This window comes from Balaenoptera ricei, chromosome 2, assembly GCF_028023285.1.
Source record: "Balaenoptera ricei isolate mBalRic1 chromosome 2, mBalRic1.hap2, whole genome shotgun sequence".
Lineage (NCBI taxonomy): Eukaryota > Metazoa > Chordata > Mammalia > Artiodactyla > Balaenopteridae > Balaenoptera > Balaenoptera ricei.
In genome coordinates this window covers 140,541,891-140,563,233 of record NC_082640.1, presented here as the reverse complement: position 1 = coordinate 140,563,233, position 21,343 = coordinate 140,541,891, and the positions used below count along the sequence as shown (strand labels likewise).

The following is a 21,343-nucleotide window of genomic DNA, read 5'->3' as shown; positions in this document are numbered from 1 at the left end:
GTGTCAGAGCGCCGCCGCCCCACCCCTTCGCGAGAGCGCAGACGCGGGGGGGCGGGGCCCGCGGGGCCCCGGAGGCGCAGCGGCGGGAGCTTACCGGGGGTGGAGGAGGTGAGACTGCGGTAGGAGGGAAAGCACGAAGGACGGTCCTGGGAAAGGGAGTGGGATAATCCGACTCAGCTCTGCCCTTTCCGGATTGGACGCAAATCCCTTCTTTGGTGTAAGAACGGGGAAGACATCCTAGCCACCATAAACTGGCATACGAAAGGAAACTATAGTTTTCTCCCCTCTCAGAATCCTGCCCTATCTGGTGAGGTTATAACCCAGAGTAATGAAGAGTTCACCTGAAAATTACTTTATGCCACAGAGAGAATGAAACACCAGCACTTTTAAGCAAATCGAAACGGTGTACTTTTAAGAATACTTGGGAATATGACAACTAGAAAATATCAAGAAAAAATGGCAAATAGAAAAAATCCTAAGAAATAGAAACAATTGATAGCCCACTAATTTGTACATAATACCGAAGAAAGGTCTCTTCCTTTAATTCTAAGCTTATTAACACTTCAACGTATTATTAAACTATATGGCTTTCAATATCTTTTTAAAAGGAGTTTGAGTCAGTTAATACTATATTGTTAATAAAGTTCAGGTATATACTACTTTCTCTGGGCTTAGGGAGATAATGTTATCTTTTTTGTTTTTAAACAGATGAGGAAAATCAAGCTTAGAAGTGGAAGAACCCACACATAAACTTTCAAGATTTGTACACCAAACTGATTCCTTAAAAACAACACCACCACCACCACCAAACCAAAGTAAAAAAGCGAGATAGTCATTCATTAACTGAATTGCAGATTACATTGGATAAAGTAAAAAGGACCACATGGATATCTGACCTAGACCTGACATACTATTACTTTTTATAGTCATATTTATGAAATACACTACTAAACATATATAGAAATAGAACTGTTCAATAATTTGAGTATTAATTAGATGACTAGTTTGAGGGCTCCATTTTCTCTACCACTATGTAAACTGTTCTCTCCCTTTTAGTTATAAAAAGGCACACATTACTCTGCTACCAAGTTTTTAATTTGAAGAATGATTATATTATTACCTGAGTCATATATCATTCATTCTTCAGTGTTTATGAAACTGAAGACAGTTTCTTTTTTTTAACAGCACCTTTAATAATAACATAATCTTAATTGATGCCCAATGATGATTTCCTATTGTAATTTGTTAAAGCTTTAATTACCACATAATATGAGAAAGAATCGTGTATAGGTAACGGAACTTTTGTTTTGAACATTTCTGACATCAGCATCCCCTACATCAGACCCTTAGCCTGGTATCCATAGATACCTAGTGTCCATGGGTGAGCCTGGGAAATAATAAATCTCCTAAGTTTTAATATATGCAAAATTATGTGTATGTATGTGTGAATCTTTCTGAGAAGAGTGTACAAACCTCCTCAAAAGGGAACTATCATCTCACATAAATCAAGAAAACCAAGTCACATTTAAATAGCAAATGTTACTTTTAATCATAATCTAAAAAATGGTTATGGATGTGCATGTACTATTTCAATTAACTATCACACAGCTTAATCATAGTAGGTGGAGAATAAATAAAGGCTTTCTGGAAGGAGGAATATATATAGACACACATCTATGTTACATATAACAAGATGCTCTCATGAACACTGAGTATAGGTACTGTTTTAAAATAAAATTCAAAAGTCTACGATCTAAACCTAACTTCATCTTGGTTATTAAATAGTTTAGACCATAGTAAATGTAGTCTCATAAAAGACAAGACTATATGTAGGAGAACTGAATCAAACAGATTTTATTAAACTTTTTAGGATGAGGAAAACAAATGATATAAAATAAGTCATAAGAAATGCTATCTGGTACTACTGTCTCAAACCATTTTCAAGGTTTTACAAAATACACAGCAAATACGAAAAGCTTCAACATACTCTTCTTTTATAACTTCTGCTGCAATAAATGCAACATTACCAAACATACAAATTTCTTCCATACTTCTTAAAAGTAGAATTACTGAATTACTAATTTTTACAATGTTATTCATACACATTTTTATTCATACTCTGTTAATGAGATCATTTTTGCCAATACATACATTATTTTCCTTAACTTTATTTTTACATTAAGCCAGTATCTGTCATGCAGCCATCAAAAATCTTACAGTAAATTACACAGGTTTGTAGTCCAATTTAGACTCTAGCTTCTTAGAATCAGCCACTTTTCTGACTGCTTTCATGAAGTCTTCCTGTACTACAAAATCATGATCAGCACGAATTGCAAACATACCTGTGGAGAATAAAACAACATGACTGCTATATTTAATATGTGAATTATTTATTATAAGAAAACTAAGGGAGAGGGTAGTTGAAATGGGTGAAGGTGGTCAAAAGGTACAAACTCCCACTTAAAAAATAAATAAGCCCTGGGGATGTAATGTACAGCATGGTGACTATACTTATTAATACTGCATTGTGTATTTGAAAGATGCTGAGTAGACCACAAGAAAAAAATACATTTCTATGTGCGATGATGGAATGTTAACTAGACTCATTATGGTGATCATTTCATAATATATACAAATACTGAATCATTATGTTGTATACATGAAACTAATATGTCAATTATATCTCAAAAAAACTTTAAAGAAAACTAAATAATGTAATATTATTCTATGGAATAAATGTGAAGGAGCTTAGATGTATTACTTCTCAGCCAACAGTTCTAATTTCCTAAAAACCACTATTATTGTTCAATTAATTTCCGTAACTATAGTGAGCGCTATTTTCCAAACCAAAAGCCAGAAAACAGTGAGACAATTATCTGTATACTTAAATTCCACCTCACACAGTCCCTGTATCCAATGTCATCTTGAAAAAACAAAACAGAACAAAACAAAACCCAACTATCAATAACACATACACATTTTAGGCAGAAGTTTCCTAAGTCTACAGGCAGCAATCCCCTGGAAGCAGGGGGCACATGTATGGTTCAGGAAAACACAAAACACCTCAGTAATTTTGATAGCTTTTCCTTGTTAATAATCAAAAGCATAGAGAATAAGAATTAAAGAAAGTCAACAAAAATCAGTGTCATTATTCATGTGAGAAAATTTACTTTTATGTACAAATTGGTATTTTATATGACTTTCATATTCAAATATCACCATTCAGTTTTTGCTTTCAAGTTTTTGACAAGTTACTTGTCAAATACTACTTGACAAGGAGGTAAAAGGTTTGTTTCTGGTTTTTTTTAAAACATTAGTTGTGTCATAGACATGGGTCCCAGATTTTGAGACAATCCTCATTTCATGATAAGTTTAAAGCTGGTAAGTTATCACTATCTACTAATTAAATGAATCCTACTACTATTTTCATTGAGGATCTGCTTATACTGAATTTTCACTAACATAAAATGAGTGGGTTGCAATAGAAAATTGCAAGGGTTACTTCCTGTCTTCCCTTTCAAGATTTCTACATAAGGAATCTTGGCAATAGTCATTCTATGCTGTCCTCAGAAATCAGGTGAATGGAAATGACTGGTTTTTGTAATAGTGAAGTTTTAAAACCTGTTTAGAAGGCTGTAACTAAATTAGGCAAGTTATTTTTCCAAACCTTGTGCATATTACTGTTTCCAAATCATTATTTAGTGAATGAGTGAATCTGAGATACATTCTAATCCAAAAAGGATGACAATCTCAGGATTTGAATGGAAAAAGACAACTATAATTGAATCAAGTATATTTTAACTCACAGAAAGATATGTTAACAAAAAAGGCTTGAAGACTAATAAAAAGAAAACTCAAGAATTTCAGTATGTCCCCAGATGAGAAGTTTAAAAAACTTAAATTTTAATCCATACAGAAGTTATAGTTCTTTATTGGAAATAGCTAAAAATAAACTTTTAAAAAATATGTGGAAAAAGAGAGAATATAATTTAATGGTATCAGCCTTTAAGATTTCGATACTGCTTTTGTTTGGATTCCATTTTCACCAAAGCAATCTTCTAATAATTATTTGGTCTAGTGTAGATTTTGAAAGGAGAATGTCATAAGTTACCCCTAGTAGTTCAGGCTACTGACTGCTTACCTCTTAATATTTTTGTTTACTAATAAGTCTTTGTGAGCATGATTTATGTGATTTGTACTGAGAGTTTCTGGACCTGCAGATCTTTGATCCAGCTACTGAGTCACAGTATACCCATGAAGATACTCCTATGGAGAAGCCATGTCTGAGCAGCCTCTTTAAACACTGTCTGTTGAATTTACAAGAAATGTTAAAATAAGGCTAAAGGTGATATGAAAACAAGAGGAAATCACATATTGTAATACTTAAAAACTGTTCATATGCAACCTATGAAAGTCAATAACTATAAAATCTACTGTAGATTTTTTTTTAATTTTAAGATTCTGTGTGGAGGACAAAAACTAAATGACTGTATGTATGGTTTTAAAGCCACTTGGTACCGGAAATAAAAATAAAATCACACAATCCACAGAGAAAATTATACTGAAAAACTACTACATTTCCACAAGTTGAATGAACACAAAATTCATAAATCAATCTTTCAAAGGTAACTACTGACAGGCTAGTATCAGAAGGCATGTCATCCATTTTGTAGCAGACACCCCCAGTGCTGGCCCAGTCGGATTTCAGCCACAGGTGTGGCAGATAGCTCTGTACAGTCTCAGACTTACTCCAGGGGGACAGCATGCTATCACTATGCATGTCTTTCCACATTCTACCCTAAGGCATCCATAAGTGCAAAGGAGTTAGCATCCCCAAGGGCAAATCTCATCCCACGGAGGAATGGAGGATGACAGCTGGTAAATCAATGCTCTAGTCTCCCATATTTCAGCCAGATAATCCTGGAAAGAATTCTGTATGTTTCTCTGAGGTCTCATCAGAACCAAACCCCTCTTGCCTACAACAGTTACTTCAATGATGCACCCTTATAACAGCTTTCCCTCTTCCCATCTCACTTGCCCTATTCTCTCCTACTTCCTGGAATCAATTTCCCAGAAAATAACAAGCACTCAAATCCTTGCAAAGCTCAGGCTCTGCTTTTGGACAAACCCAAACACATTTTTAGCAAATTAAACAAATCAAAATCAATAGTAAAAACTGTACTTTAAACCCTTACCTGCTTCAGTACAAACATTTCTCAGGTCTGCTCCATTAAAGCCGTCTGAAAGCTTCACAATTGCTTCATAATCTGTTTACGAAAAATACTGGAAATCAGTTAAAAAAATAATAATAGGAGACCTTTTTTTGATTTATTCCCATACAGAAAATTTAACTTAAGGGCTTGCTTTGAATTTAGTCAGCTAGGCATCATCTCTGTTAACATTCCACAATAGTGACAACTAAAATTAATACTTCTGTTAAGTAAACCAGCACCAAGCAGAAATAAACATACTTCTAAAACTCTAAAACCAAGAAATATCAAGATCTGAAAGCACCTTAACCTGTTTCTACACAGAGAAACTGTTAAGCGCATGTGAACTTTAGATATCTGTCAAGCTATGACTCTTATTAAAACTGTAACCAAGTATCTAATTTGAATAAATCTAGAATATTCAAAACCAACTGTAACCACAATGGAATTTAATCACATAAGGCAAATATAAAATATACCATAAATAGTCTTCAGACATCATTTTATCATACAGAATTTTTAAATGCTAAACATTGGCTAGCTTTTCTGGTTTCTGTGAAAGCTCCAAGTGTTGAGGTATCAGATCTATGATAACAGTAATAGTTAAGTGACCTTTCTATCCACGTGACAGACGAAACGAAGAGCTGCTGCTGGTTTAAGGTAGCAGTTATGGACTTGATGTAGAACAGCGAGAGAAGAGACACATAGGCTACTACAATGTGAAAAACTGTGATAAGACACCCTTGTCAGGCAATCTGGAGTATGTCAATCTCTATTTGAAATCACACAGATAATTCATTAATTAGTCTTCATTCAGGTTCAAGTTCATGTAAGCTTCTGGAGAGCAGAAATTCCTAAGGTTAGCACAGCATCTGGCACCTAGCAAGAGCTCAGTATTGGAAGAAGCTGGTAAATTCAGCTCAGTCTTTCCAACTCAAAACTTTCACATGCGTAATGAGAAAGGCAATGGTCAACTATTTGTAATTATTTTGGACAACTTTTTTTTTTTTTTTTTTTTAAAGGCTTGTCTTTTAAGGTAGGGTACTTGGTCTCCACGTGGCAAAGCACTTTTATTTATTTATTTATTTTATTTTTTGGCTGTGTTGGGTCTTCGTTTCTATGCGAGGGCTTTCTCTAGTTGCGGCAAGTGGGGGCCACTCTTCATCGCGGTGCGCGGGCCTCTCACTGCCGCGGCCTCTCTTGTTGCGGGGCACAGGCTCCAGACGCGCAGGCTCGGTAGTTGTGGCTCACAGGCCTAGTTGCTCCGCGGCATGTGGGATCCTCCCAGACCAGGGCTTGAGCCCGTGTCCCCTGCATTGGCTGGCAGATTCTCAACCACTGCACCACCAGGGAAGCCCAACCACTAACTTTTAAAAAGTTTTTAAAGTTGCTTGGCAATTACACTAGATGCCTCTAGTCCAGGGGTCAGCAAACTTTCTGTAATGGGCAAGACAGTAAATATTTTAGACTTTGTAGGTCATATGGTCTCTGTCAAAACTACTCATTTCTGCCACTGTAGTGGGAAAGTAGTCAAAGACAATATGTAAATGAACGGGAGTGGTTGTGCTACAACAAAACTTTATTTACAAAAACAGAAGGCATACAGAATTTAGCCCACAATAGAATACATGGCTTGCTGGCCTTTACATTAGCCCGGTCCCTCACTTCTATAGATAACTATTTTGTAATTTCTCCTCTGTCCTCAAATCTCTAACAGTACTTTCCCATTTTCACTCTTAACTTGCTTTCTATTTCACTGAGAGAATAAAGGTATTCAGAAGAAAAATTCTCTAAGTACCTGCCATATTTAAGAACCTGTTATCATCAGCATCTATATATGCTGCCTCTCCTCCTATTCTCCTGAGAAGTCTATGCTCATAGACAAAGCCAACCTCTCTTCAAAAAAAAGCACATTATCAACTTGTATCTCTCTCCTAGATCATTCCCATGAGCATAAAAAAAAGTGTTGTAAGTTCATGCATCTTAAAGAAAACTCGAAGTCCTAATCTCCATTTCTGCTGCAGCTCCATTTCTTCTCTTCTCCCCTTCGCTAGAGAACTCCTTGAAAGAGGTGTCTAAACTCAATGCCTCTTGTCCCCACCTCTCTGATATCCATCTGAACAAGGCTCTCACTCCTACCACTCCAAAGAAATTTCTTTTGATAAGGTCACTAATGATCTTCACATAGTAAATCCAATCTCAGAACTCTTCTTATCAGACCCATTGTCAGCATTTGACAGGAAATTAGTCCCTCCCTATAATATTTCTTCATTTATTCTCCAGGACACCACCAGGCCCTGGTTAACTCCTATCTCTGTGACTAACCTTTCTCAGTCTCCTTTGATGGTTCTTCCTCTCAACTTTTTTTTTTTTTTCCACTCAACTTCTTAATGCTGGAATTAGCTCAGTTTTTGAATCCCTTCTCTATCAACATTCTCTTCCTTGGAACCATTTTTATGCTGATATTAGCCATATTTATAACTCTAGCACAGACCACCCCAATGAACTATTGATGAACACAGAATTACTAATCAACATCTTTACTTGGCTATCTAATTGGCATCTTAAATTAAATATCGCCAGAATCAAATTCCTCATTCTCCCTTTAAAACCTCATTTTTCCAGTCTTCCCTTGCTTTAATTGACGGCAATTCCATTTGTTCAGTTGCATGAGTAAAACACCTAAGTCTTCCCTGGTTCTTCTCTTTAGTTCACACCCTACATCCGATTCATTAGCAAGCCCTGTCACCTCTATTTTCAAAATATGTCCAGAATCTCATTATTTTAAAAGATTTTGCTACCACCTTGGGCCAAGCCACCATCATCTTTTGCCTGCATTACTGAAATAACCTCCTAATAGATTCTCTTGTCTCTATCCTTGTCCCTCTAGCTGCAGCCAGAATGATCTTATTTAACGTAAGTGAATTTTGAAATATTTACAGATGAAATGATAATGACTGGAATTTGCTTTTTAAAAATCCAGAGGGAAGGTAAGAAGTGGGAGAGATTACAGATGAAGCAAGATTGGCCAAGAGTTAATTACTGAAGCTGGGGGATGAATTCCTGATAAGATTATACTCATCTCTACTTTTACATATTTCTAATTTTCTGTAATACAAAGTTAAAAATAATAAAAAGTAAGGTCATATCATTCCTCTGCTCACAATTCTCCAATGGTATCCATTTCACTAAAAACAAAAGCCAAAGTTCCTACACAATGGCCTCAGTAAGGCTCTACACAATCTGACCCCCATTACTTCTATGATTTATTTCACTTGCTACCGTCCCAATAACTCTGCCACAGAGACCCTGACCTCTATGCTGCTCCTGGAATGTTCCATGCACACACCTACTTCAAGGCCTTCTTACTTGCTGTTCCCTCTGCATGATTTTCCCCCAAATATCCATACTTAGCTCCTTCACCTTTTAGGTCACTGCTTAAAAATCACCTTGGTAAGACCTTCCCTGCGCTTCCTCCTCCCCACCTCTGTTCAAAAATGTATACATTCATGCCTGCTCCTGGCATTACCTATTCTCCTTTCCTTGCTTTATTTTTCTCAACAGGACTTAGCATCATCTAATATACCATAAAGTTGACTCCTGAACAACACGGGGGTTAGGGGCGCCAACCCTCTGCACAGTCAAAAATCTGTGCGTAACTCATAGCGGCCCTCCATGTTCACGGTTCTGCGTCTGTGGATTCAACCAACCCCAATCAGGTAGTACTGTAGCATTTACTAGTTAAAAAAAAAAATCCACGTATAAGTAGGCCCACGCAGTTCAAACCCATTTTGCTCAAGGGTCAAGTGAATATTTTACTTTCTTCACCTGTCTTTCCTGACAAGAATGTAAGTTATATAAAGGCAGGAATTTATCTGTTTTGTTCATTGCTATATCCTCAGCACTTAGAACAATTCTTAGCATACAGCACATGCTCAATAACTATAAGCTAAATTCAAGACCACCATGTTTCCTGAATTTAAAACTAGATTTGGTAGACTATCAGTGATATCCAATAGCATTTTACTTCATTTACCAAATGTAAATATATATAAAAGAGGTTATTTACTTACCTATTTCACCATGCTTTGTAATGGGACCCGCATGGATTTTCAATATATCTAACCTTGCTTGTTCGTTTGGTAAATCAATATCTGAAAATAAGAAAATTATAAGAAATTCTTTTGTAGTCAGGTTTTTTGTTTTTTAAATAAAGTAGGGGGTGAGGAGGAGGTATGGGAAGAGAAATGGACATAGACAAAGGGAAATGGACAGCAGGCAAAAAAGCTTAACTCACGTATTTTTCTATCTAATCTGCCTGGACGGAGCAAAGCAGGATCCAGTGTATCTGGTCTGTTTGTAGCCATGATCATTTTAACTCTATGTAGAGTATCAAATCCATCCATTTGATTCAGTAGCTAAGAATATATTTGTGAATATAAATCAAAGGCACATTTTATAAAACATCCCAACCATTAAAAAAACACATAGCACACACCTTTTATATGCCTAAGACAATGAAATGTATTGCTTACAGATACATATGTGATGTGCAGAATGATCATTTGATGGAATCATATTTTTTTCTCTCTCTTACATAAAGGGATATATTTTCCATCCTAAAAGTTCCAAGATAGATTATTTAATGCTTTTTTTTTTGGCTGCACCTTGCAGCATGCGGGATCTTAGTTCCACGACCAGGGATTGAACCCGTGCCCCCTGCAGGGGAAGCACGGAGTCTTAACCACTCAACTGCCAGGGAAGTCTCCAAGATAGCTATAAAAAGGTACACAGTTGAATAATCTATCAGATAGTTTTAATAAATCTGAAGGCATCCATCCAGTCAAGAATTATGAAACTAAGTTATGTGGATCTGATTTCCAATGTTCGAATTTTTTTGTTACAATTACTTTTAAAATAATGTTTCAAGAGCTTATGGTATGCCACACATAAAATTTACATCAGGATAACTGGAAACAATGATTTTCTACAAACCTGATAATAAATCCATTAAATATCTTTTCAAATAATTCTACTATACACAGAAATACTGAGATACCTAACATATTTCCTTCAAGTCCTAAAGTTTTCTTGAATAAATGTTGAAAAATCTAACTGCATTCAACAAACTCTTTAAAACAAAGCTAGCCTGACAATATGTCTATTTCTTCATGCCAATATGTCTAACATACCCTAAGTGTTAGCTAACAACATATCAGCTACATGAATAAAACTAGTATCTGTGTTTTTAAAAAAATACCTCAATTTAAGGCTTCTAATAGACTCTACAACAAATTTTAAAATACTGTCTTTTCTGAGCAGACAATATAATTTATAAAAAACAATTTTCAAATACCCTTACTGAGACAGAAGTTGACAATGCATTACCTATGCTACCTATCTATTTATAGGAGTTGGAAAATGTGTTTGGAATCTTGCCATCACTTTCACAGAATTTGGAGTGGGAAAAGACTTTAATATACATTTCAATATCCCATCATCCATCTTCAATAATCAAAACTATTTTAGCTTCCTTTCATTCTCAGCAATAAAGAGAGGAAAGTATTAGTAATTTTTAGAGCAGCCTCATACATAATTACAACTCATTTATTGCCACTAGTTTTAATATATTTGTCACTCATAAAATAAATAAATAAATAGCTGAATAAAACTAACACAAAATCACATTCACAATGTAAGTACAATATATAATTTAATTATTTAAATGGCCAGTCTGCTCAAAAAATGTAGAACGGTACAGCTGTAAATCAAATGAAATTTTGTAGATATCCCTATTATTTTCTAGTACTCATTTTCTTACTAGAGATTGTGGTAAAGAAAAGTGTTCATTCCTGTCAATACTGTACTTTCAAATTTCATACTTAAGTGCATTCTTCATTTAAACCATTGTCCATATTTTGACCTTCAAATATCCAATGTTCACTTCTTCACTTTATAAACATTGATTTCTTTATAAACAGGCTTTACGAAATATTACCTCCATTAAAGTTCTCTGAATCTCTCTATCAGCTGAAGTACCCTCAGAAAACCGACGACCACCTAAAATAATGATGTGGAAACTCATATGCATTACTCCTTTCCTCTTTAAGCATCATTTAAGAAAATATGAAAATGATAGTGTCTGGGGTTTAAAACATTAAGATGAAAATTAATTAACAAGAATTACACTGACAAAATTAGAATTGATTTTGGTATAATGTTTATCATTTTCTCAATGTTAAAGGTTATTTATTAAGAATGGTTAAACTTTCTTAAGAATTTTTTTAAAGTAACATTCAATTCATTTTGCTACTTCACACAAGTTGCAATTAGAGGTGAAAAGGGAGGGAAAAAGTTCTTTTAGAGTTAAAAAATATTCCTAACAGTTTCAAGAAAAGTTTAAAATAAATTTTAAGAAGTGTTATTCTTACCTATAGCATCTATTTCATCCATAAAAATGATGCATGGCTGATGGTCCCTGGCATAATTAAACATTTCTCGGATCAAACGAGCACTTTCACCAATGTACTTGTCTACAATAGAACTAGATACAACCTGATTAAAGGAAAAACATTATGGTAAACATAGGACAATTCAAATAAAATTTATTTTCAACAGCTACAAAAAGAATCTTCCCTTTACCTTTAAGAAATTGCAATCCAACTGGCTAGCAACAGCTCGTGCCAAGAGTGTTTTTCCTGTACCTAGGAATGACAAACGAAGTCCTAATTTAATGGAAAGTAAAACAAATTTTCAAAAGCTTTTAAGAATGTAATCCTTTGAATAGTAAATTTTGCAAAATGGAAGCTAAGTCTTAAATAAAAGCATTTAAAATCATTTAAAATCCCAAAGCACTTCCACTCTCAATGTTAAAATTTAAAATTTTATTCAAAATATCCCTTCTAATTTTATTTTAAGCAAACTGAATACATAACTTTAGAAATATATCAAACCCAACTTACAAATAGACCATGATGGAAACTTGTACATTCAAATACATTGGGCTATACTGAACAGAGTGGACCTTTGCCTACGTATGATATTGTAATATCAAGTATTTATTTGGAAACTACTGATTCAGTGGGTTATGAAAATCTTCCAAATACTGGCATTTTCCATTATATAATATTAAAAAATCACATTTGTTAATACCATCTCCGATCTCATCCTGTCTTGTATTCACAAACACTGGAAAGTTGTCAAGCTCATAGTACCGGACGTAAAGTTTTCAAAAACTCAATTTTCGCTTGAAAGCTCAAATTTTATCACTGGCTACAGATGGTGTCAGTTGTTTAACATGATTGGCTAACTTCATTCATTTTTTAAAAAAAATGTGTACAGGGACTTCCCTGGTGGCACAGTGCTTAAGAATCCGCCTGCCAATGCAGGGGACATGGGTTTGATCCCTAGTCCGGGAAGATCCCACATGCCATGGAGCAACTAAACCCGTGTGCCACAACTACTGAGCCTGCGATCTAGAGCTCGTGCTCTGCAACAAGAGAAGCCACCGCAATGAGAAGCCCGCACAGTGCAACGAAGTGTAGCCCCTGCTCGCCGCAACTAGAGAACGCCCGCAGACAGCAATGAAGACCCAACACAGCCAAACATAAAAAAAAAAAAAAAAAAAAGTGTGCCAGGTAACCAATAACCAGTCTGATAACTGACCGTAAATTATCCTTTCAAGTAAAAATGGCATTCTGTGAAAAGCAGCTAATTCAGCAGGCAACTCAAATAATCGCACAAATGCTTTTCCTGGAGATATCTATCTTATTCAGTATGCAACAGAAGTACTTTATATGTATTTTCCATTTCATCACAGAATACAAGACATTATTGAAGGATCAAAAGTTAATATTTTTAATCCTTTAGCAAGGACACTTTATTTTATTTTATTTTATTTATTTATTTATTTTTTTTTTAAAAGTTTAATTTTTTTTTTTATTTATTTATGGCTGTGTTGGGTCTTCGTTTCTGTGCGAGGGCTTTCTCTAGTTGCGGCAAGTTGGGTCCACTCTTCATCGCGATGCGCGGGCCTCTCATTATCGCGGCCTCTCTTGTTGCGGAGCACAGGCTCCAGACGCGCAGGCTCAGTAATTGTGGCTCACGGACCTAGTTGCTCCGCGGCATGTGGGATCTTCCCAGACCAGGGCTCGAACCCGTGTCCCTTGCACTGGCAGGCAGACTCTCAACCACTGCGCCACCAGGGAAGCCCAAGGACACTTTAAAGTGAAACTGACATCTTTTTTTAAAAAATACTGCAAATGTGAGTGGCCCCGAAGACAATGACTACTATACCATTTTGTGCCACTGACTTAATTGATTCACGCTATGGCATGAGTAGCTTTACCCTCATTGCTTTGCACCATCAGCACAGATGTGAGTTCCCTTTTTCTTTTTCACTGTGTTGACATCTTAGTATTGTAAGAGTAAGTTTTGACCTTGCAGAATCCCTGAAAGTGTCTCTGGGACACCCAGAGGTCTGTGAACCACACAAGACCATTGCTTAGAATCACATGGCATGTTTAGATATATATATCCTATGAAGCACAAGAGGACTAAGCAAGACTAAGAAAATAGACACACATCCCCAATCCCTTCCTTACTCTGAACAGAATGAAGGCTGGAATTGTCACATTAAATATCTCCATCTCATTTTTTTACTCCTTCATTCATTCATTCGCTCAGTGGGGCAGACATGATTTAATACCAACCTGGTGGTCCATATAACAAACAGCCTTTTGGAGGTATTATTCCTACACGTTGGAATAATTCTGGGTTTGTAAGAGGTAATTCTATTACCTAGAAAAGAAGTTGCATGTTTCTTAAAAAGTTAGTAAAGATTCTGATGTACTTTCAAATATTTTAAGTAAACTGTCAGCAGAGTTACGTACATACATCATAATTCATAATAGATCTAGAATTCAGTGCTATGTAAAACCACTTATATTAGAGGTTTTTCTTCAGGTAGATGTAAGATATCTCTTAAATCTAAAAATCTTAAAATATTTTTAAAATTAATTAATTAAAAAGCATGTGGTAATTTGAACTATTTATTATTTAACACACTTGTTAAAATAACCACACACTTGCCTAGAGTGATGGTTGCACGGGCATATAATCTGTCAAACACATCTGAACTGTACACTTAAAAACGTGAATTTTACTGAATGTAAATTATGCCTCAACGAAAAAATTAACACTACAAAAAATCAGTTAAGCAAAAAAACAAAAAGATTACACTACTGTGCATCTGAATACAACAAAAATAATTATAAAATGGGGAACTTTGGTAAGATATAACTGCCACTAAGAGAAATGGTACATAAAATTTTCTTATGTTGGCGTTTTGTCATAGTAGTCTTAAAAAAAACATAAATTCTGCTCTCAATGTTCTAAAACTGATTCAAAGAAAGAAAAGTGGAGAACAGCAAAAGTGAGGATTTGACTGCCCAGTTTAAACTCTTTACTTGAGAGATAAACCTCTACTGAATAACTCTGTCCATAAGGTATGATTAAGACACGCCAAAATTGTGAGAAATTAATATTCGCAATTGTCTGCAGATGGATACTGCATGTCCTTGGTGTGTGTGCGTGTGTCTGTGTGTGTGTGAGAGAGATTCATTCTGCTCCTATGGCTGATGCAGCAAATCACTGTAAAAGATTTCACTGTTTCATGAAGCACTTGTTCTTCCTCTTTTCATTAACTACAATGTGAAAAGAATAGGCTTTTATTTATGCTTAGGCCAATGCTTCCTCAAGTATGGTTAAAAAAAAAAACAATTTGGTTTCATAATCACCTGGAATGCTTGTTTAAATGCTAATTCCTGTGCCCCACCCCCAAGCCACTGCATCAAAACCATGCAGAGGGCCTAGGAATCTGTATCTTTAATAAGAGTTCCAGAAAATTTAAAGTGCTGAAGTCTGAAAACTACTGGTTTAGGGCTTAAATCAGATAACGTAAGCCATTCCAATTAATCAAATTCATTCCTGAGTATTTCCATCCTAAATTAAGATGAAATCAATACAACAATGTAATTTGCTTAAAAGAGAATTGTTAAGAAGCTATCTGTGCTGTGAAGCAAGGCAACCCTGATTTGATTCTTCATGTAATAACTTAAAAGTTTAAGCCACGCTAAAGCCAATATTTTTCTTAAATGACAGCAAACAGCTTTATCAAAATAAAATATTTAAGGCACAGATAACTGACTCTATTTAAGGGCAACAGGAAATCAATGAGGTTATGGGAAAAACTACATTACACACACTATCCAAATGTGCTCTGACCCAACTAAACTACTAAGATAATCAAAATACCAGATGGTATGGGCATTGGATTACATCAATTATTCTTAGCTTTTTTTCCTTCTTTGTCATAAAAAGAGCAGGATTTTTCAAACACCAAATTATCTCCAAATTTAACAAAAACCCATAATTTTCATAGCTAGACATTCAGTGCTATTCTTCTCTTGGCAAAAATATTATATATGTAATATTCAGTAAACACTATTTGGACAAAGTGACTTTACATCCTCTTTCTCCCTTCAGGCATTTTAAAACCTGTACTACTTCTTAGTAAGTTCAGAGAATAAAGCACACACTACCAACCTCTCGTAACTCCCGAATCTGTTCTGACAGCCCTCCAATCTCAGAATAAGAAACATTCCCGGGGTCCTCATGAGACATGTTGTAAACCAGTGGGTCCACCTCTCTTGGCAAATACCTGTAATGATAAGGTGTGCATTTTTCTTTTAAAAGGTATTTTCTCTCAGCCTACAAATAGAGTATAAATGACTTGCTTATGCAAGCACCTGTAGGTGATCTTAGAAAATCATGTTAGGACTTCCCTAGTGGCGCAGTGGTTAAGAATCTGCCTGCCAATGCATGGGACATGGGTTCGAGCCCTGGTCCGGGAAGATCTCACATGCCGCGGAGCAACTAAGCCCATGTGCCACAACTGCTGAGCCTGAGCTCTGGAGACCGCAAGCCACAACTACTGAGCCTGCGTGCCACAGCTACTGAAGCCCATGTGCCTAAAGCCTGTGCTCCACCACAAGAGAAACCACCGCAATGAGAAGCTCGTGCACCACAATGAAGAGTAGCCCCCGCTCGCTGCAACTAGAGAAAGCCCATGCATAGCAATGAAGACCCAACACAGCCAAATAAATAAATAAATTAATTAATTTTTTTAAAAAACATGTTTAAATTAATTTGAAATTAGTAAAAGCGGAAAAGTGGCAAAATATTCAGGGATCTCAAGAAGCATATATTTTGGATAAAATCTTCCCTCCATGAAAATAAGATGTAAACTAAATAGTACAAGAAACCTACCTCATGATAGTTAGTGTAGTCATATCCAAAGCAACTCTTGTTCCTGGCTTCAGCTTACTTTTGTCAAGCTAATTATGTAAAACAAAAGGTGTTACACAAACACTTGAAAAGGGGAATAACACTCTAACAAGAGCATAGTTAGAAGCCAAATAATCATTTTTACCCTTCAGAGAGAACACTAATATTAGATTATATTAGATTATAAACACCATGCCCAAGAGAAGGGTTTATAAAAAGTAGTAATTCAAAGTTATTTCCTTCTGCTCCTTAAAAGAGTGTCCTTTTGTGCAATCTCAGTGTGAAATGAGAAATCACTAATATACAAAGTCTGAGGTGGCAACAACCTTGTTTTTGAAGAAGGAATTGACTGCAATATTTTACTTTCAAAGGCTCACTGTTTAATATAGTTTTGGTCATTATTTTGATTTAGGCACTGTAGTACAGTGACTTTGGCAATTGGTACCAAAGCATTTATACAGAAATCCCTTAATGAACATTTGGGGGGGAAGGAAAGGAAAGCATCTTAAAGGTATGTCCATTAGATTTATTTTAAAAACTATAGTTTTGGGAAGAATGTGTTATGTGATCATAGGAGATAAGGGGGATATGCACTCTATTTCCCCTTAGAGATTTTTTATTAAAATTCTAAAGAACAAACAAAAAAACCCCAGCAACCTTCATTCATGCCTTTGCTACATGCCAGACACTATGGTAAATATATTACTGTACATATTAAGTTGAATCATACCAAACAATTTATTGGCATATTTAACTTATTTGGATAGAAGTGGAGAGAATCTATCCAAATAGATTCAAATCACACTCAGGCTGTCACTTGTCAAAAATAAAGTTATTTTTAGAAAAAAACTGTAATTTTTTAGTTTTTTCGAGAAGTGCAAAAAGAAATAATAAACTGCTCGCCAATACAATTTCAGAATCATACAAATTACTGACCACTTTTCACAGGATTTTGCAAAGAGCGCTTAGTTTAGGATTTAGAGCCAATTAAAATGAAGTGACGATATGCTAAATACTAGGTTTAATATAATGGATTAAACTAAGAATAATTGCCAGGTACAGTAGTCCTCCCCTTATCCACATTTTCAGTTACCTGAAAATATTAATTAAAAAATCCAGAAATAAACTAATCCTAAGTTTTAAATTTCATGTTCTGAGTAGCGTGATGAAAGCTATGTCCTCCGTACGTGAATCATCCCTTTGTCCAGTATATCCCTCCCGTTTATCACTTAGTAGCCCTCTCGGTTATCAGATCCACTGTCCTGCTGATTTAAGTACTTGTGGTCAAATAATCCTTATTTTACTTAATAATGGCCCCAAAGCACAATTGTAGTGATGTTGGCCATTCAGATATGGCAAAGAGAAGCCACAGACCGCTTCCTAATGAAGCGGGGAAAGTTCTCGACTTAATAAGGAAATAAAAATCATATGCTGAGGTTGCTATAATCTACAGTAAGAACAAATCTTCTATCCATGCAATTGTGAAGAAGAAAAAAGAAACCTGTGCTAGTTTTGCTGTCACGCCTCAAACTGCAAAAGTTACAGCAACAGTGCATGACAAGTGCTGAGTTAAGATGGAAAAGGCATTAAATTTGTACAAGATATTTTGAGAGAGACCACATTCACATGACTTTTGTAACAGCATATTTTTTTTATAATTGTTTTATTTTATTATTATTTTTGTTAATCTCTTTCTGTGCATAATTTTTAAATTAAACTTTATCATAGGTATGTATGTAGAGGAAAAAACATAGCATATATAAGGTTTGGTATATGCCCAGGTTTCAGGCATCCACTGGCGGTCTTGGAACATATCCCCCACGGATAACGAGGGACCACTGTACTTGAAAAAGAGCTTAAATAGAGATGAATATGAAGTTATTTCAACACTTACATCTATAGGGAATATATACTCTGGCTTTTCTAATATTTTCCAGTTTTCAAATACTCTCTTGCCCCTCATACAACCACAAAATATCTAAGAAATGCCAACTTTTGGCATCCAGAGGGCCCTGAAAGGGACATAAATATCCTCTGTCGGATTAGGCATCTGAAATTTTGATTTAGAAAATGTCATTCCACTTATATGCTAGGCAAAATCTTAAGACTGAATTTAGTCCCTAGGAAAAATTCAATTCTATAGCCATGTCATATCAATGTTTTAAAACCTGAACCTGACATAACAAATACTCAGTTTAGAAAGCTCTTCCAATGAGTTTATAAGAATTCGCTAAAGACACTTCCTAAAGAATAGGGTAGTAAATAAATTGGCTTCAGAGGCTACTAAATGATGCAAAGCCATTTGTCGGCGTTTTTTGATGACTGCAAGATAAAATCTGGAGTTATTTCAATTTGCCGATTCTAATTTAAATGAACTCATACAAAATCAATTTAGCCTATAGTAAAGTCTATAAGTAATATTTTTGAATGTTTAAATATAAAATGTAATTTATAAGGTCTAATACTTTTAAGTCCTCTTCAAATAAGACACTAAAATAAAATAATCTGAGATTTTTTCACTTCTAAAATTCTTTGATTTCTCAGTGCGTAGAGCTGACTGAGGCAATGCAATAGAGCAGAAAAGTAGAGACTACCGGGAGTCAAACCCATGGTTTGAGTTCAGGCTTTGCTAATAATTATCTATACCTGAACAAGTCACCTTTGGAAGTTATGGGCATAATGCCTGACCTGCTTACCTTGAGAATTAAATACCGTATATGAAAGCGCTTTCGTCAATTATAAAGCACTATAGAAATGTAAAATGTTACCTGTCGACGACAACCCACAACATATCTTGGTCCATTTGTAGCTTTAACAATGACTAGAGGAAGAAAATGAAAAAACAAATTGAAAAATAGAAAGTAAAAAATACATATACCCACATTGATGGCAGATTGAGTTTTATTTCTGTTCTCCAAAAGACAAGAGTTGAAAGACAACTTAGTCTATGCAAGAATATCATCTACCTTCATTACAGTCATTAAAATAATAAGTATTTCAAAAGTTGGTGGTGGGAGGGAGGGGAGTCTGCTCTTTTTTTCTTTACTAACAACCTAATACACTTACATTTTTCTTCAGTTAATTGCTTAAGTACTTCACCCACAATCTAAGAAAGAAAGGAAAAAAAAAAGCATTACTTTTTGCCAAGAGCTAAAAAAACAAATCACCATCACCCTCTACACCCCAAACTCCATTACATACCTGCCCAACACTTTGTAGGGCCTTCAGATCATTTTCAGACTTTTCATACTGCTTGGTAAGTTCTTTTAATTGTTCCCTTACTGAAAAATATAATTTGAACATTTTAAACTAAATAATCTTAGCGAGTTTAAGTCACTAAGTCTCACTTTATTTAAGTTTATTTAAGTCTATTTCACTTTACGTGTATTTTATATCCACTATATCAAACCACAAAAAAAAAATAATGCCGTTTGTAGATGACATGTTTAAAAACGAAATGTTACAGAGAAAGCACCATGTTTTTATTTTCTTGATCGGCAATACTTACTTGTTTGAGCATATATTAGGTTACATTCGTAACAGATACTGACATTCTGACACTTCCGGATTTGAGATTACAAACCCGAATGATAAAAGAGTTAGACCCTTCCTCACTTCACCTACCCACATGAACTGTTACTCTTTGGCTTTCTAACCTAAATAAAGCGCCACAGAATTATACAGTTAAGGTCTTCCTTCATTATTTAAACCATTCAGGTTTGTCAGTGACGGTGCACTAAGAAAAATTATAAGTACTCTTTTGGTTCAGGAGTAAGGGAAAATTGTGTGCCTTGCAGAGAAATTCAAAACACGAGCAAAGAAGAAGACTATGATTGACCGATGGACCCCTTCTCTCTTAAAACTCCGCGTTCGGCTTTCCATTCCACTAACAAGCCAACTACCCGAGTCTCGTCTCTTGCTTGAGCTTCTTTGACTCAAGTCTCTTTCCGCCTCCAGGTCCCGGGACTCCACCAACACTGCACTCCTTGCACCTCAACCTGGAAACATCCCTGACCCACTTCTTCCCCACTCCCCTCTGGTCATCTTCCAATTCCATCTCAGAACTGGGGATGTTCTCTCTGTCACCTGGACCAGACCGGGCCATTTCCACGCCCGAAGAGGCTCGGCTTCCGAAGCTATAGGCGGGGATGACAAAGCGCCTTGTCTCCGGACTGAGGCCTTCTCTCCTCGGGGCTCGGTTGCCGAGCTCGGCCAAAGGCCTCCGCTTTGTCAGAGACAGGAGCGGGTCCAGGCACGAGATTATGTGGAAAGAAAGGTGCACTCACACTCCTTGAGACGGCCGTCGATCTCCTTGTGCTCCAGCAGCTTCTTGCGGTAGTCCTGAAGCGCCTTATCTCTAGGGTCCGCCATGATGAGAAGCCGCCGCTCATAGGGGATGCCGGGAATGGCCATGGCCGCCCGGGCGGGGGAAGGGGCGGGGCGAGACAGGAGAGCCTCCCTGGAGGGGCGGGTTCGCGGAGGACACCGCCCCTTCCGGTTTGCCCCGCCTCTGCACTCCACTTCTCCAACGTCTGCGTCTCTCTGCACTAGGGCGCCGGCGTGCACCGAAGGAGACCTCCGGCTACACCATCCCCTGCAGGTCAGCCTGGGTAGAGCAAGGGCGCTGTCCCCTGAGAGGCCTTGGTATTTTTAAGTCACTGCTGTTCTGGAACCACAAAAGACTTTGTAATAAACCAAGATGAGAATGAAATAGGGAATATATACATATCTCTCTAAAGAGTCCTGATGCCTTATCGGTATAACACAGATAGCCTACTGGTATAACC

The 21,343-nt window shown here is 36.3% G+C and overlaps 1 protein-coding gene across 1 annotated transcript; it reads right to left on the bottom strand.

Moving 5' to 3' along the window:
- Nucleotides 1-1,835: 1,835 nt before the first annotated feature.
- Nucleotides 1,836-20,992, bottom strand: PSMC6 (proteasome 26S subunit, ATPase 6). Its single transcript, XM_059914238.1, has 14 exons — nucleotides 20,843-20,992; nucleotides 19,758-19,837; nucleotides 19,623-19,662; nucleotides 19,325-19,377; nucleotides 16,539-16,606; nucleotides 15,816-15,930; nucleotides 13,922-14,009; nucleotides 11,853-11,914; nucleotides 11,642-11,765; nucleotides 11,209-11,270; nucleotides 9,508-9,628; nucleotides 9,284-9,364; nucleotides 5,196-5,267; nucleotides 1,836-2,342 (listed from the first exon to the last, which is right to left on the bottom strand). The coding sequence occupies exons 1-14, from the start codon at nucleotides 20,967-20,969 to the stop codon at nucleotides 2,224-2,226; spliced, it is 1,212 nt and encodes a 403-aa protein (XP_059770221.1). The 5' UTR covers nucleotides 20,970-20,992; the 3' UTR covers nucleotides 1,836-2,223.
- Between the last annotated feature and the right edge of the window lie 351 nt (nucleotides 20,993-21,343).